General features: G+C 37.7%; 1 protein-coding gene across 1 annotated transcript in view; it reads left to right on the forward strand.

The window, feature by feature from the left end:
• The window catches only part of CD109 (CD109 molecule), a 148,985-nt gene extending 131,092 nt beyond the window's left edge, over positions 1 to 17,893 (forward strand). The window contains exons 27-32 of the mRNA XM_006835791.1: positions 1,832 to 1,987; positions 3,765 to 3,830; positions 9,362 to 9,504; positions 13,899 to 14,046; positions 15,530 to 15,632; positions 17,718 to 17,893. Coding sequence (XP_006835854.1) covers positions 1,832 to 1,987; positions 3,765 to 3,830; positions 9,362 to 9,504; positions 13,899 to 14,046; positions 15,530 to 15,632; positions 17,718 to 17,893 — 792 coding nt within the window. The remainder of the gene's footprint in view (positions 1 to 1,831; positions 1,988 to 3,764; positions 3,831 to 9,361; positions 9,505 to 13,898; positions 14,047 to 15,529; positions 15,633 to 17,717) is intronic.
• The last annotated feature ends 674 nt before the right edge of the window (positions 17,894 to 18,567 follow it).

Raw genomic sequence — 18,567 nt, forward strand, 5'->3', positions numbered from 1 at the left:
GGTAGCCAATGTCCAAGTACCAAGGGGGTTAGAATAATCCTTGCTGTATAGTTGTTGTTTTTTTTAAAACTGTGTATGTACATTTATATCAGGAAGGACCAGTCAGTCACTAGAGAAGGACATTATGGTTAGAAAAGTGAAGGGTCAGTGAAAAAGAGGAAGACCTCCAATGAAATGGATTGGCACAGTGGCAGCAGCAATGGGCTGAAGCATACCGACAATTGGGAGGATGGTGCAGGCCTGGGCTGCACTTCATTCTTTTGTACACTGGATGGCTATGAGTCAGAATCAACTCTACGGCACCTAATAACAGCAACATACAGATAGATATCTCAGAAAGCTTATGATTCCTTTTTAGGAAGATTGTTTGGCACTTTAAAAGTTTTATAACTAAAATCAAAGGTTTAACTTAGTAATACTAATTTTCTCTAAATGTTGATATGGACCTTATATTTCATATTTATTAGCAATAAATTAATATCCTAACTATATTGTTTGTTGTTGTTATTAGTGCCATCGAGTCTGTTCTGACTCATAGCAACCCTGCACAGGGTATCTGAGGAGTGGCTCTTGAGTTTGAGCCACAGACCTGTGGTTAGAAGTCCAATGTTTACCCTACAGTGCTACACCAGGACTTCCCCTTTAATCTGTCCAGGTAACTGATATAAGAGCGGATGCACAACTGAATTCAGAAAATGTTTGCTGAGCTCTCCTTTGAAGTAGGCCAAGGAGATTCAAAGCTGAGTACAGGAGAGTATCTTAGTTACCTGATGTTGCTGTATCAAAAACCACAAGTGGGTGATTTTAAAGAACAGGTATTTATATTCTCACAGTCCAAAAAGCTAGATGTCTGAATCAGGGTGTGACTGTAAGGGGAGGTCCTTTCTGAAGAGTGCCCCATGAGGTCCTTGGCATTCTTTGGTATTCCTGGGCATTCCTTGGTGTTCCTGATAACTATTTCCCCACCCCTGTGTATTTCTGCATCTGTTTGGCTCTTTTATAAACTAGTGACTAGGTTTAGGACTCCCCCTACTCTGATATGACCTCATTAAAATAGAACACATTAAAACAAACAAACAAAGAAAAAACAAAACCAGGTAACACACCCTATTTGTAAACACAGTCATATACATACATGGGTTAAAATTTCAACACATGTTTTGTGGGGGCACAAATCAATCCATGCTGAGAGTTCCACTCTCTAGGAAGAAGGATGAATGTATAGCAGTTGTCATGCTGGTGTTGTTAGTTGCTGTTGAGTTGGTTCCACACAACAGAATGAAACACAGCTTGGTCCTGTGCCATCCTCACTATTGTTGTTGTGTCTGGGCCCACTGTTGCTGCCACTGTGCCCATCCATCTTGTTGGGTGTTTTCCTCTTTTTTGCTGACCCTTCACTTTATCAAGTGTGATGTCATTCTCCAGGTGTCATAAATATTACTAAATTTACTCTTTGGAAATATTTCTATACAGGTAGCCCCAATTTATAATGTATTTAAATTATGATGAGTCACATCTTAGACCAGTCATTTTTTAATACATCATATCTTTAGTAATAAGTGCTGCTTATAATGTTGCAGCACATAATTTTCTGATGTCATCATATTTGTAAATTTATATTTAGTTTCTAACCCACAAAGACAAATAAAGATCAGATTTATAAAGATACTGGTAGTAGTAGTAAATAATAATAAAATGACAACTTAAAAAAAAGGATATTCAGCTTACATCAGAAGTATTTTATAATGTAAGTGTTGAAGCAGAACCACATTGTAAGTTGGGGAAAACCTATTTGCTTAATTACACAAGCATTTTTCTCTTTCCTCAACAGGACACCATTATGGCCTTGAAGGCCCTGTCTGAGTTTACAGCCCTAACGAACACAGAATGGACAGATATCAAAGTGACAGTAATGGAGCTTAGTGCACCAAGTTCTGTAAAGTTTCGGATTGATGAACAGACACGTTTTCTCCTTCAATCAGCAGAGGTAGGAAATGCAGTGTGTAAACGGGATGAGCATTTAAAATTCTGTGTAGATGATTATGAATGGAATGCTACTTGATTCCCATTATATTATTTCTACAAAGAGTTGTTAATAGGGCTTTGTAGAGAGACAAACAGAAAGAGATGACCACCTTGGGTTGAATTTGCCAGGTTAGGAAAGGGTGGAAGTGATGGGAACTTCGGAAAAACTGCTGGAAACAAGAGAAAAAATGAACATGGTCATACTGATAAAGGGATTACTACCTCGTAGCGTAGTGATTACGTATCAGGCTGCTATCCTCAGGGTCAGCAGTTTGAAACTACCAGCTGTTCCATGGGAGAAAGATGAGGCTTTCTGCTCCTGTAAAGATTTCCAGCCTCGGAAACCCTGTACAGGGCTGCTATGAGTCAGAACCAACTCCACACCACATAACAACAACAATCCACTGACTTGCTGTTCTTTAATAACACTATGCTAGACTCCTTTGCATATGTTTTAGTATTTAATTCTCAAAATAACACTAAGAAGTAGATATTTTTATCACCACTGAATATATGATGGAACTGAAGTACAGAAAAGTAGCTTCCTCAAGATTATATACCAGTAAGAATTATTGTTGTTGTTGTTAAGTGCTGTTGAGTCAGTTCTGATTTATAATGACCCTGTATGGGATTTCTGAGGAGCAGCTGGTGAGTTTGAATTACCCACCTTGTGATTAGCAGTCAAGTGCTTACCCTAGAACACTACCATGATTCCAGTAAAGATTGTTGTTCTTCAGTGCTGTTGAGTCGATTCTGAGTCATAGTGACCCTGTATAGGGTTTCTGAGGAGCAACTGGTGAGCTTGAGCCACTGACCTTGCAGTTTGAACTGACCTTGCAGTCTAGTGCATTAACCCACAGTGCCACACAAGGACTCCTCCAGTAAGAATAGAACTAGGATTTTAACTCATGATTTTAAAGGTCCTGATTACATGTTCTTGTAGGAGAGTTGAGCAGAATTCTTACTTGCCAGTGGAATAAAGAATATACTAGTCCCTAACTTTATTCCCATAGTTAACCATGTTGGACATTGAGGTCAGTGGATGAAGATGATGACTTCAAGACTGGAAATTGAGGAAGAGGGGTGATGGGAAAGAAACAGGAGGAACAAATTTAGGTATAGTCATTCATGTCATGTCATTGTGCTTCCAGGAAGGTCAGAGACCTGGTGTCCTGGTGTGGCACTGTAGGATAATCACTAGTCTGCAAATCATAAGGTTGGCAGTTCAAACCAACCAGCTATTCTTTGGAAACCCTATACAGGTCACTCTGAATCAGAACTGACTTGAGGATACTTAACAACAACAACAAGAGACCTTGGGGAAGGTGATCACTTTCATTGCTTTTTAGCCCCTACAGGAAGACAGACCTGTCAGTAGTACTACTGTGCCCTTCCAAAGGCAGAGATGGCTGTTCAAAGCTGCACTTCATTTACCTGGTTGGCCCTTAGCTTTTGATATGTGTGGCCCTGGAAAACTCTTCGTCCTTTCCACAGAGTGCTTATGCTTTGAGTAAGGAATAACACTGATTTCTTATGCTACTTGGAAGGACATTTGTTGTTGTTAAGTGCTGTTAAGTCGATTCTGACTCATAGCGACCCTGTATAGGGATTCCAAGGAGCAGCTGGTGAGCTTGAACCACCGACCTTGCAGTTCAAATGACTTTGCAGTCTGATGCATTAGCCCACAGCGCCACACAGAAAATTAGCCTAATTCATGTTTTCCCCTCACTTTTGTTTAGCTTCCTGTGGTACAGCCAACTACAGTTAATATTTCTGCAGAAGGTTTTGGATTTGCTATTTGTCAGGTATGTTATAATACTTATTTTTGCTTAGTAAAATACGACTTTTTGAATAATTATTTGGTTTGTGGCATTGCTGATGTTTTGCTTAGTTTACCTGCATAAACTTCCTAATAATTTAGATCTATGACCTAGGCAAAAATAAAGCAATTTCTTTAATAAAAAACATTAGAGATGTTACCATCTAATGAGTAGATAGCAATTGCAAAGATTGATAATCTATTTGAAAAATGCTTCTTGGAAATTATTTGCTTTTTGAAGTAAAGGTTAAAATCCTGAGATGTGATTCATGTGAATTGTTAGGAGCTCCTCCCATTGCCTTTTGTGAGAATACAGCTCAGAAATTGCAATGTTGGTAGAGTTTCTACTATGGCTTGATAAACAAATGCCCATTTACCTTGCAACTTTTTAAAGATATAACCTTTATATTCTAGTACTATAAAGGTAACATAACATTACAAGTTATTGACTTGAAAATACAAAATTGATTCTTTTAATATAGAACCTTATATTGTAGTAAGTATGGCAAATAGAACATGATTTGTTCAATGCTTTGGTATTGGAAGAGAACTCAAAGAAATATGCCTTTTGTGTGGCGCTGTAGGATAAGCACAAGACCTCAAGGTTGGATGAATCACAAGGACAGTGGTTCAAACCCACCAGTCACTTCTTGGAACCCTATGCAGGGTTGCTATGAGTTGGAACTGACTCAACGGCACTTAATCACAACAGCAGGAGTTACAATAAAATCTGTAGTATGAAAAATATTGACTGGAATAGTTATCATATTAAAAAATGTATGAAAATCATGGGGATTGTAATTATTGGAAACCAAAAATAATATGTGGTAGGATCAAAAGGGATTACATGTTTGGGTAGAAAAAAATAAACCCTGAAAAACTTATTGAGAAAGAGAAAAAAAAAGGAAAAGTTTCAAGAGAACAGGTTTATTTGCTAAGTAGGGCAGATAGTCAGATATAATATGGTAACTTCTAAATAATTCTAAGATTTTTTTCATGAAACTTAAAACAGGGTAATTTATAAAAAAAAACATTTTATTGTATATTGATTGAAGGTTTTTGAGCAGATTATCAGTTTCATCTTCAACAAATCCAAACCTTCGTTTCATCTTACTTGCAGTCATGTCAGTGTAACATCGCTTATCCTGTTTCTTCCATGTTTTTTGTTTTCATTCCTTTTTCTTTAAATAGGGTTGTTATCCCCCCATATAACCTTTTTATTGCTTGGCTGAAAATTGATCCATGGGGGTGGGTTCAGTTTCAGACCTGAAAACTGACCAAGGGTTCCTCCAGTCTCTCTGATTAGTAAGCCTAGTCTTTTTTTTATTTAAATAATTTTGAGTTTTGTTCCACATTTTCTTCTACTCTATCCAGAACCTTCTAATATTCTAATTCCAGAGTACCTTCTAGTGGTAACTGGGTATCATATAGTTCTTCTGGTCTCAGGGTTGTGGAGACTGATCTTCACATGGTACATTAATCCATTGGACTGTTTCCAAGCATCTTCAGTTTTTGTCACTAGTTTCCTCCTGGAGAAGAGGAAATAGTTGTATCTTAGATGGCCACTCATGAGTTTTTAAGATCCCAGTTGCTACTCACCAAAGTAGGATGAAAAACATTGTTTTTGTGGTTTGTGTTATGCCAGTTGACTAAGGTGTCCCCTGAGACTATGGTCCTGAGTCCCCAGGCCCAGAAAATCATTCCCTCAAGGTGTTTGATAATGTCTAAGGTAAATGCTTTATGAAATCAAGGAAAGATGTTTAAAGATAAAACAAACTGTATCCAATGAAAATGGTAGAGACAAAGTGAATTATTTGTAGTCATCTTTGCTAACAAAGTCCATGGGAACATTTTCATTCCCAAGCTTGCTTTTTAATATAAATAGTAAATCTAATAGTAAATACATAGGGTATTTTAGGTACTGTACTTAAATTGCCAGTTTGGTTGAAATTAATTTTAAATCTAATGTTGGGAATTACTGACACTAAGTGATTTTTACTTGAGGATTGAAGGACATGTGTAACTCTCACACCTACTGGGAAGAAGGTTCACCAGTCCTATCCTTGTATCAAAATACAGAAAAGAAAAGGCACAGGGATCAGCAGGTACGTCTCATATTGGAGAAAAAAAATTCACAAAAAAATTAGTCACCCAGGTATGAGATTTCTTTCAGTTGACCTTTTTAATAAGAGCTTGAGAAGAAGGAAGACAAAGGAAATTCTTAAATTTGCAGCAATGTTTGCCTTTTTTGGGTAATAAAATTCTAGGCTGATGGAAATAAACTACAAGATCTCTGGAAGTTTTCTGAGAAATGAGTTGAATGTTACTGCAGGCCATATATAAACTCTAATACTTAGTTATGTTGTTGTTTTTAAGTGCCGTTGATTTGGTTCCAACTCATAGTGACCCTGTATAGGGTTTCTGAAGAGTGAGTTTGAACCACTGATCTTGCAGTTCAAACCGACCTTATGGTTGAGTGCTTATCCTACAGAGCTACACCAGGACAGATGAGCATTAACTATAACTAAAGGACAAGTCTAGTTAGTCACAGTGTTTGCCTGATTGACATCGCTATCTAAAGGACAATTGCCTGTCATTAGAAAGGGGATGATGAAAATAATAGAGACTAGCTGTCCAAGTTTATGAAACCATTCTTCAACTACTCAGTCTTCTAAAATTCTAATTGTAGTTTAAGAAAGAGTTGAAGAATGCCTAGAGAGAGAGAGACAACCATATTATACAAGGGAGGAAGAGTTAAATGAATTCAGCTATAGCAGAATAAAGGCATTGGAACTCTGAGGTTTGCAAGATGAAAGTTTATAGGACTTTTAGTTCTGAAAGGTGTGTGCATGTGTTTTGAAAGCACAGACACTAAAAGGAAATACACCTTTACACAGCAATAGCAATAAATAGTACCTTGGTGTCAAAAAAGTAGAAGAAATAAAATGCTTAAGTAGATTTCATTGCATCCTGGAGTGATCCTGGCCTAGGAGATTTTGAGTATATTCCAAAGCTTCTGATCTTGGGATTCACTTGAGAAAAATGCTGGTCCTTACATTCATACGGAGTCCTCATAACAGCTTTCACGCTGGGAGACAGGATGAGTATTTGCTTAAAAAGATCCTGTTAATGTAAAATTCAACACTTAGCTTTATCATCTTTGATTTTTGTTTCTAAGAGTTTCTAAGGTTGTAGTTTGTGAAAAATTATTCCAGTTGGGCAGGCCAAATGAAAAAACTCTGTTACCGTAGAGTTGATTCCAACTCAACTCATGGTGAACCTACGTGTAAGAGTAAAACTGCTCAGTGGTGCTTTTTTGACTCTAATCCTTTTTTTTTCTTAAATGATTTATTGTGAATTATGTGATAGTTTACATGGGAGAACATTAGTTTTACATTCATTAAATCGTATATTGCCATGGTTACAATCCCCTCCATGCAGTCCTTCCCCCGTACCCCCAGGTCTTCAGCACACAGTCGCTCTCCCTCTCTGGATCTAAATTCCCCAGCTGCTCCATCGCTCCATGTCATCATCTCTGGCTCCATTTCAGGCATCACTGCTTCTCTGGGTAGGGTTCCGCTCTCTGCTCTTCTCCCTTGATGGTCCTAGGGACCTCCGCTCCTAGACTGAAAAGTTAATCACTCCCCTCCTTGCTATAAAACATCTACCTTTACATTTCCAACCCTCACAATCAGTCCTGATAACAATTATTCACTATTGTACCACAAGAGACCCGTCTGCATTTTATTGCATCAGCCCCACCTAGACAGATTGGATACTACTCACTGGAGATTCTACCTTCCTCCAGGCCCTCTGGATCTAGGTTCCCCCTTGAAAGCTTGTAAGCCAGTCACTTCTTGCCTTTGTAGCCCTCCACCCCCCATTTTGGGTTGCCAATGTCCAAGCCCATCCCTCTCTACTCTGTGTGTGGAGGGGGTGGGAATGATTCTTGCTGTAAGGACTTGTTCCCTCTTTTGAGCTACTGCTTCCATAGGTGTAGGTCAAGTTCATCAAATTGTATGAGAATACTTTTTTTTTTTTTCCCCTCTTCTTTTTACTTCTGGTTGAGCTCTGATCATCCAGTCATTGAAGCCAGGACAAGTGGGTATTATCAGCAAGTGTGGGTATTCTTGTGCATATGCCCTCTCTTCTTATCAGCTGGACGCTTCACTCTCCACTCTAGTCCTCTGTGGCTATGTCACTGACTCTGGGCCCAAGAGTCCCCAGGTCTTGCCACACTGCTGGTCAACCAGGTCTTCACCCGGGTTCACAGAAGTGTATTGAATGTTGTAGGGCTTAGCTCATTGCTTCATTGCTGTTTTTCCCTCACTTCCCCTTATCGTGTGGATTGTGGTCACCAATCACAGAGTGTATTCCCATTGAGTCTTAGTCTTGGAAGGGGGTTTGCACTGAGGGGACCCGACCACTTGCTTTGATGTTTCCTGGGTGACTGTAATCCTTTTTATAAATATTATTATATTGCTGTTTTTGAAAATATACACAGCAAAACATACACCAATTCAACAGTTTCTATAGGTACACTTCAGTGACATTCATTACATTCTTCAAGTCGTACAACCGTTCTCACCCTTCTTTCTGAGTTGTTCCTCACCCATAACATAAGCCCTCTGCCTCATCTTTTGAATTGCTGCTGTCATATTGATCCCATATAGATAGATCTTAAAAGAGCACAATGCTTAAAACAGACGTTCTTTACTGATTGTAGTCTTCATGAAAGTAGATTTCTTCTGTGCTATTTCTGGGTGGATATGTACTTCCGACTTTTAGTTTAGTAGAGAAGCACAAACTATGCCATCCACATACCTTAAGTTAGGTAGTTGTTGTTAAGTGCTGTCAAGTTGGTTCTGACTCACAGTGACTTTGTATAGGGTTTCTAAGAAGAAGCTGGTGGGTTTGAACTGTTGACCTTGTGGTTCACAGTCCATTGCTATCCTACATTGCAGTCCATTGCTATCCTACACCAGGAGTCTCAGTAGAATTTATAAATAAGTGCATGCTGTCAACAAAATTGGCAATAATAGCTTCACTTTTCCCATAAGGGAATGCTTTACGTTCTTTGAGAAAACACTGTTTCATGATGGCCATGAATGGTAGTGAACGATTTTCATTTTGGAGCATAACCCAACAGTTTTCACAATTAAAATATTTATTGCTTATAAATATTTACAGTGATGTTTGTTGATAATGAAATTTTATTAATAGAGCTATTTTTTATTTTCAGTTTGAAGATTATTCCAAATCTAATTGAGGTTATTTTTGTTGTTGTTAAGTGCTGTCGAGTTGGTTCCAACCCATAGCGACCCTGTGTAGGGTTTCAGAGGAGTAGCTGGTGAACTTGAACTGCAGACCTTGCAGTTCAAACGGTTTTGCAGTCTGGTGCATTAACCCACAGCACCACACCAGTTATCCCACCGAAAATCAATGCATAATATTTAGAATATATAATGTCAATTTATTATTAATAATGTACTGCTAATTCATTCTTGTTTGTTGCAGTTCAATGTTTTTTATAATGTGAAAAATTCAGAATCTTCTAGAAGAAGACGATCTCTCCCAAATCAGGAAGCCTTTGATTTAGATGTTGCTGTAAATGATAATGAAGATGATACCAACCACTTAAATTTGAGTGTTTGCACAAGGTAGGTGTTTGTTTAGGTCCCTCCTCCTCTTTTTTTTTTGGTGAGCCCTATGTGTTAGAGTAAACTGCTCAGTGGTGCTGGGCAGTGGATTTAGTTTTGTAGACTAAGTTTCATATAGTTATTTAACCATACAATGACATATAGCTGCTTAACCATATCAATAGAAGGAGTTATATTTAACAAACAATTCAGTTTGTTAAATACAACTATTAAATATAATAAACAATTCAGTTATGTATTGCACTTCACAGTACAAAAGTGAAATACTGCTAATTATATTTAAGCCTTTCTTAAATTTGTCCAAAAATTATATATAAATGTTTCTTTTATATATAACAAGTTTGAATAGAAATACATATTAATAAGTTCCAGGTATAATTTAAGAAAATGTTAAATTAACCAGTCATGTGTAGCACTTGACCACAAGGTCAGTTTGAACTTCATGGTTGTCAGTTCAAACTCACCAGCCACTTTTTGGAAACCTTATATAGGGTCGCTATGAGTCAGAACCGACTTGACGATATTTAACAACAACAACAACAACAATTTAATATTAAAAACATTGTTATTTCTTATTGTGAGCTAGCTTTTAATTGAAATAATTATTCCAGATTCATATTTAACCTGTTAGGTTTGTAATTCCAAACTTCACAGCAGTCATACAAATGTAATGAAGAGAGTAAATAGATAGTGTAGACACGGCAAACATATTCTCATGTACTTGGATACGTAGCACTTAGCGTAAGCTTCTGAGAGTGCTTATTATTATGACGCTTAAATTTGGTCTATATCCAAAGCACCTGAGGAACTTGTAAAATCATGAGACGAAGGGATCCTGTTGCAAAACTGTTGGCTTCACAGAGTCAGGGTCAGTGAAGCTGAATTTTAAAACTTTTTTGGTCATTCTAATGTATGCACCCGTATGAGAACTATTCCTTTGAAAAAGAAGAGACTTTACAATTTCTTCCTCATGGAAATCTAGCCTCTTAGCTCCAAAGTGTTTGGCAGCTGGGCTTTAACTGAACAGGTGCATCGATCCCAAAGAGTGTGTTGAATCTGTGTGTTTGAAATATCAACGTTGTGGTTGACCTTAGCTGCTATTGGGCCTAAAGTCACAGAAGTAGACCTGAGCTTCCAGATGATCTTAAAGGTCATCTTTGGGTGTTCTCCAGGTGATCTACCTTCTTTTGCATTTCCTGGACCCACCACTGTTTTTTCCTTTTGTTCCCATTTACACACTCTCTCTCTGCCACCTCGTTCATGATTTTGGTGTAAAAATGTCACATGCTTTTGCCCCATTTCTCACCTTTGTGGCATTTTGGGCTAGCAGTATGGGTGTATCAGAATCTCTGCAGTTGTTTCCTTTAAGCTGAGAAGAAAGTTGTTGTTAATGCTCTCAATTTGGTTCTGACTCATAGCAAGCCTGTACAGGTTTTCCAAGGAGCAGCTTGTGGGTTTAAACTGCTGCCCTTAAGTTGTTGTTAGGTGCTATTGAGTCGGTTCTGGCTCAAAGTGGCCCTGTGCACAACAGAATGAAATACTGTCTGGTCCTGTGCCATCCTCTCAATTGCTATGTGTGAGCTCATTGCTGCTTTCATTGTACCAATCTATGTTGTAGGGGTCTTCCTCCTTTTTGATGACCCTCTCCTTTCCTTTACCAAGCACATGTCCTTTTCTCAGGACTGGTCCACCCAGATAATATGTCTGAAGTATGAGAGACAAAGTCTGGTCATCCTGACTTTTAAGGAACATTCTACCTGCACTTCTTCCAACACAGATTTGTTTGTTCTAACAGTCCACGGTACTTTCAATATTCTTCTTCAAATACCATAACTCAAATGCGTCAATTCTTCTATGGTTTTCCTTATTCTTACCCTTATTTTCTGAGTTGTTCCTCACTCATTAACATAAGCTCATTGCCCTCTGTCTAATCTTTTGAATTGCTGATGTCATTTTGATCCCATATGTTGTTAAGTGCTGTCGAATCGGTTCCCACTCATAGCGACACTGTTTAGGGTTTCTGAGGAGTGACTGGTGAGCTTGAACTGCTGACTATGTGTTTCAAATTGACCTTGCAGTCTAGCACATTAACCCATAGCACCACACCAGGATTCCATATAGATAGATCTTCAAAGAGCATAATGCTTAAGGCATAATGGTCTGTAGTCTTTATGAAACTAGAAGAATCTACTTTTATAATAGTAATGCTTTGGGGTAGGTTCAAACCTCCAACTTTCACATGCATAAAAGGCAATTGAAAATATGTCATGGGTCAACTGAACAAATCAATATCACTGATATCTTTACTCTTGGACACTTTAAAATTACACCTTAAGTTGTGGCTTTTGTTAAGTGCTGTCAAGTTCTGATTCATAGTGACCCTGTATAGGGTTTCCGAGGCTGTAAATCTTAAAGTGAGCAGAAAGCCTCATGTTTCTCTTGCAGGGCACCTAGTATACTTGAACTGCTGACTTTGTGATTAGTAGCCCAGCTCTTAACCTACTCCACTAGGGCTCCTTTCACTTTAAGTAGGTCCCCTATTATTCTTTATTAAGCTTGCAATTGTGCTATATTCCAGAATAATACATTAAATTATTATTATTATTATTATTATCATCAACCTATTGTTAAGTGACATGGAGTTGATTTGACCCATAGTGACTGCTGTGTGAAGAGTAGAACTAACCCTATACCATTTCCTCGGCTGTACCCTTTACAAAGCAGACTGCTGTATCTTTCTTCCACGGTGTTACTCGATGGGCTTGAATGGCAACCTCTTTGTTAGCAGCTAAGTATGTAACAGTTTTGCCACAAGAGCTCTTTATTGTATGCATAGCAACATATTTTTATTACAGACATGTTCTAGACACTGCTCCAAATGCTTTTATATGCATCTCAATCATTACAATCACTCGATGAAGTAGGTGCTATTATTATCATCACTGTTTTTCTCATTCATTCATTCATTCATTCATTCATTCATTCATGTGTTTATTCACTCAGTAAATATTTGATGAATCTGTACCATGTACCAGGCCCAGTGTCAGGTGTGAGCCAAATGAGATCGGCCGAAACTTTATGAAGTTTCCTACTTTGAGGGGAAGACATATAAAACATTAAAAAAAATTTTTTCAACAAGTGTAAAATTTTAGTTCTGACAAAAGCTAAGAAGAGTCTCATGCAGCTGTTTGAGGGGGATTTTACCTTTCATGGAGTCAGATGAAGAAATGAGGTGAAAGGGCCTCACCATTTATGGGGGCTGCTTATGTGAGGATTCAAGATTCTAGCTCTTACATCCAGCTTTGGGAATCAGGTACACAATGTAGGCTTTTGGTAGGCACTTTGGCTAATATAATGAAAGTCACTGTATGTAAACAGATTGGCTGTTTTTCTCATCTGTAATTCTTGCTCCAGTACATACACCTAGTTTCAGTCCAGTTTGTTTGCTTTCAATCGCATCTATTTTGGCTAAGTGTACCACCTAGCAGGTGATTTCAGTTGCTTCACATTGTGGTGCCAGCTGAAGTTAGCAGATGTATGGCTTTTCAGCTAATCTTGTTTGGCAGGTAGGGTATTGCTGCTCTAAAAGCAAGTTTCTCTTGCTTTTGCCATCTGGAATCACAGCAGGAACTAATTTAACAATGTGTCACCCTTTCATGTTGGAGACAAACACCTTTCCATAACCCTGCCAGGCTCTACCTACTCCAGACAACAAACTCTTGCCACCTATTCATTTTAGAAAAAAAATTTTTTCTCAAGGGGACAAAATGTTGTTTGTGCTCAAATCCTTTGTGTACATCAGGATGAGAGAACAGTGCAGTGTAATAAACTTTCTGAGGCTTGTAATTTTCTTCAGGTGGCCAAAGACAAATGTGCTCCAAGTGTGTGGGAAAACCTTGCCCTACTGGTCTTCTTTTGTTGAAACCAGATGAAGCAAAGTTTGCCAAGGAGTTGGCTGGGGTCTCCTGCTAAGTGGACAAGTAATGTCTCCTTTTAAGTTCCTGATTTTCAGCTGGGAAGTTTAGTGCTGTCATCTCTTGAGAATATGAAGAATGCAATTCAGTTTGGAATCACCACTAAGAAAGCTGAATTGTTGAAAGGACACGTGGGTTGTACCTTTATGCAGGCATTACGTATTACCTGTCAAATGAATAGATGGTCATGTCATGATTTCTCATATGGTAGGAAGTTATAAGAATGTCACACAGACAGGAAATGGTAACCTGGTTTACAGTTTTCTTGATTAAAATTTTTTTTCTATGGTTTTTATTTGAATTTGAAGAAAAAAAAAATTGGAGTAAGACTCTTGGCGTTTCTGCATGAAGATCATTTATTAACATCAGCTTCAGTTTTCTCTAAAAGAGCTTCCTTTCATCCTTTTTTCTTTGATTTAGGTTTTTGGGGCCAGCCAGGAGTGGTATGGCCCTTATGGAAGTTAACCTACTTAGTGGTTTTACTGTGCCTTCAGATGCAATTCCTCTGAGCATGATGATTAAGAAAGTGGAGCATGATCATGGAAAACTCAACCTATACTTAGATTCTGTAAGTAGTAAAACGTACTTTTTACATAGGTAACTACTGTCAAAGCCATCATTTGCTGTGCTACGATGTCTACCTTACTTTAAGCATGTTTTATTGAAGTTGCTATTAGCTCAACTTTTTGTGTCCTTAGATTATTTTAGCATGGTAATGGTGGTTATGTGCTGTGAAGTTGGTTTTGACCTTAATTATTTTTCAAGTTCAAAATCAGGCTCATAGATTTCCAGTAGTGCACGGGATCTTCAAAAAGTTCATGGAAAAATTCTGTTAATTTTTCATTTAATTTTTCCATGAACTTTTGAAGCCCCATTGTATTTAATATATGAAAATTCCTGAACAGCAAAAGAATCTAGAGATGAAGTAAATGTCAACAGGATTTAAATCTCTGTGTTTTTTTTAAAGCTATTTTCTGAATCTTTTAATTTGCTTTAGGTCTTCAAAAACCACTCTAGTTTAAAGCTTGTTAAAATTCACTTCGTCTCTAGATTCTTTTTTTTATTTAGTGACGTAATTAGTGTTGGAGTTTGTCCTATGTGTCTGACAGTCTTACTAATGGTTAGCTTAATTTGAGTGTCCAGAATATTTTGACTGATTATGTTGACTTCTCATTACTGCTCTCGGCAAGTTATGGACAGTTTGAAGGAATTTGCAAATTTCAGATTCCTTATTTAATTGTTTGCCAAGTAAGCATAAGCTGTGTTTCCTATAGTCAAATGTTCCAGCCTTTTGTGCTTCTTATCTGTCACTCATTGGTTGTGGGGTACACCTCCAGCCTGGGATTACTTCTTGGGTCACATGGCTCCAATGAACTGAGGACAATTCTCCAGAGATGAGGGCTGTGAGTCATTGTTGTTGTTGTTAAGTGCCGTCAAGTCGATTCCGACCCAAGGAGCAGCTGGTGAGCTTGAACTGCCAACCTTACAGTTCAAAGAACTTTGCAATCTAACATGTTAACCCACAGTGCGTGAGTCATTAGCACCCCTTGTTCACAATAGCTGGGGATTGTGCACTGCCTGGGACAGGGGATCTGAGTGAAGTACCATGGTCACAGGAGCTATGTCCTTGGTGTTGCTGTTGTAGTCACTCGAATCCTTAGCGTCCCTTTCAAGTAAAATGGAAGTAAGAACAATACCTATCTTACAAAGGCTGCTTGGAGTCCTGGTGTGGAGGTGTGGATAAGCACTGGACTATTAACCATAAGGTTGGCAATTCAAACTCACCAGCTGCTCCTTGGAGACCCTATACAGGGTCCGCTGTGAGTCAGCACTGACTAATGGCACTTAACCACACGACAACGGTTGCTTTATGAGTGAAATGAGATAATTCATTAAAAGCATTTGGTGTGCAGTACAGTACCTGTCACATAGAAGTCCTCCCTAATTGTTAGCCTCTATCTGCTTCCTAAAATTGTAAGAGAAGGAAGTAACTTATTTAATAATGAACACACTGTTGGCCACCCCCTCAAGCATCTTTTGTGTTTTCCAAGGTAAATGAAACCCAGTTTTGTGTTGATATTCCTGCTGTGAGAAACTATAAAGTTTCAAATACCCAAGATGCTTCGGTGTCCATAGTGGATTACTATGAACCAAGTAAGTGTATTCTGGAATCCTTAATGCTGTTATTTAAAAGTTAAACTAGGCATTTATTTGGTTTTACAAGTGACTACTTCACCTTTTGGATTGCTTGTTGGATAACTCATGGGGTGGAGAGGACTGGAAGTTTGGGAGCAGGAAGTGAGCTTTCCATTTAAATGACAACAATTGATCATTTAAAAAAATCCCATGATATCATTTAGCATATGAAAATTAAAAAGTGATGTTTTTTATTTGTAATGTTCTCGGTTTTTAATTCATAGTTACCAAATTTACAAAAACAAATTGACAAAATCTAGTTGTGTTCAGTTCCCAGGGTTGTACTTATAATCCAAGCACACATTTCATCTGCTTCCTACTTTAAATGAAAGTTCTTCAAGAGAGAACAGAAGCAACATCCGCAATATAAATAGCATCAGCTATTTGGGCTCAGCTTTTGTTTATTGAGGGAGTCTGTTGTTTTGCTAAAATTTATATATTATAGCAGTTTGTGTGTGTGTCAAGAAAAAATAGTAAAATCACTTGAACTGCTTTGATTTTACTGGTAACTTCTTTCTTTATATAAAATGACAGAAATTTAGATGTAGAAGCAGAAATCCAGACTGGATCAACCAAAGCAACAAATCTATGCTCAGTCACAGAATGGAATTTTTTGTGAGTGTGTGATGCCAGGTCTAACATTTCTAATCATAGTAAGTCTTATCCTGGTAGCACAGAGTCAGGTGAACATTTTCAGGTATTAGGTTGTTGTAGACAATTGAACTTTAAAGTAAAATGAACATGTTCACATTGCTGGTAGCCTTTGATAGAACTCTCATTTAAGTGTTAAGGGATATCATCAGTTCCCTCCCCTTTTAAGTCATTAAACCAATTTCTTTCATTGTTTGCCTCTTGTTAAATTACTTTGTTTGGAGAAGAGCCTATATATAAGTTGTTATGGAGCAGTTTGGGAAAATGGTGATACAGTGCTTCTGTCTCCCAGGGGAGGAGAGATATGATGCACTGTAGAGACCCATTGAAAGTACCAACTTATCCAACTTTGTGAGCTAGTTGCAGAACTCCCCAATTGATTCGTCACAGGTACACAGAGCAGGTGTTAACCATTTAAGGGGGGGTGGGGAAGAGATTCACAATATGTAAATATTTTGTAAAAATCAGTTTATTTTTGAGAAGGCCATATTAAAATGAAAATACAGGAAAGATTAGAATAGTAAAACTTTAGTAGTCCTGGTGTGGCTCTGTGGGTTAATCCACTAGACTGCAAAGCTGTTTTAATTGCAAGGTCGGCGGTTCAAGCTCACCAGCTGCTCCTCAGAAACCATATACAGGGTTGCTATGGGTTGGAACTGACTCGACGGCACTTCACAACAACAACAAATTACATTATTAAAAATCCTAAATCTAGAAAATACATAATAAAAAAATTTCTGCAAAATCATGAAGATAGATACTTGAAAATAGAATGTGTTTTTTAAACAGAAATTGTAAAGTAAAAATCCTTTGTTTTCAAAATGAATATATTCACTATAGTGTTATTGCTGCTTCCCACAGAAATGTTATATTAGGTTGCGCTATCCATTTTAGCCAGCTGGGTAAGTAGTATCTAGGTATTAGGTGCTTAATGTTTTAACGATAAGTCATTGCCTAAGCAGACTTCTTGTACATACTTTAAAATAAAATCCATTGTGAAGATCTGTCTTAGGTAGTTCTAGTTGTTAGATTTTTATTTGAATGTGTATAGTGTTGCTCTTGAGGGGGTTATACAATGCTCAATTTAAAATCTTTCCTTTTCCAATAAGAGATTAAAATTGTGCAACTGCATTCTATTTTCTCTTTTAATTCTGGCCAACTGCTGGTGGGACATGGTTGAACTGAGAGCAACAATTGTTTCTTTCTTGGATTTGGTTAGCAGTTTGGACCCTTCTAGAACTTATGTAACATTTCAGTTTCTTGTAAAGAACAGTAAAATCATGTCAAGTATGGGTAAGCTCAGGAAAGTGTATCCAGTGCTCTTAAGTTTTGGTAAAGTAAACTTTTCTAGACAAGGGAGGTATGTAAACTGATGTCTGCTTTTTTGAACAGGGAGACAAGCGGTGAGGAGTTACAACTCCAGAGCGAAGCTGTCCTCTTGTGACTTTTGTGAAGACGTCCCTGGCTGCAGCTTTTGCAATGCAGGAGCTGCAAACTCCATTCGTCACTCTTCAATCATTTTCCTTTTATGTTTCACACTTCTGTACTCTTTGCAACATTGGCTCTGATTTATTTTTTAAGGACTCTATGTCACACTAACATTTCTAGAAATCACATGTGATTGTTTTGTCTTTTAACTATTTTGAAAAGCTGTTTTTTCTTTATAACATTTGGGGAGGGATGATGTACTATCTAACAGGTCCTCGTGTATGTATATGTAGCTGAATAGATTTTTTCACCTGACCTTTGTATGTGCAACAAGAATCTGAATTGTTACATTTTCATATCTTTATTTCCCCTCCTGAAATGTTTTAAGCTTTATTTTTTTGGTATGTGTGATGTTTACTTTCTTTAGAATAAAAGTGTTGTTTTAGATTCTTCTTTTCATTTTTTAAAAGAAATAAGCCCAAGTTCTTAAGCATTATTATATATCAGTGTTTATTTTAGTATTAAAAAGGTATGCCCTGGGAGAAAATAACCAGAAGGGGGCGTTTGTTCTGTTCCCTTCCCATAGCCAACCAAACACCCTACCCTCTCTATGCTACACCCAGTGGCCTGACTACGTATGTACTTTTTAACTGAGCATTACTTCTTTCTTTCTAGAATGTTAAGTAGTGAATGTTTAAATAAGTGAAATGGTCTTTTTCCCTCCAAATCTGATAAATATCTCAGCCTTCTGGAGAGAAGAGTGAGAGAGGGAGATTTTTGTGCTCTATCCACTGCTCAGAGGTTGAAGAGTGCA

Source organism: Chrysochloris asiatica, unplaced genomic scaffold (genome assembly GCF_000296735.1).
Source record: "Chrysochloris asiatica unplaced genomic scaffold, ChrAsi1.0 scaffold00019, whole genome shotgun sequence".
NCBI lineage: Eukaryota > Metazoa > Chordata > Mammalia > Afrosoricida > Chrysochloridae > Chrysochloris > Chrysochloris asiatica.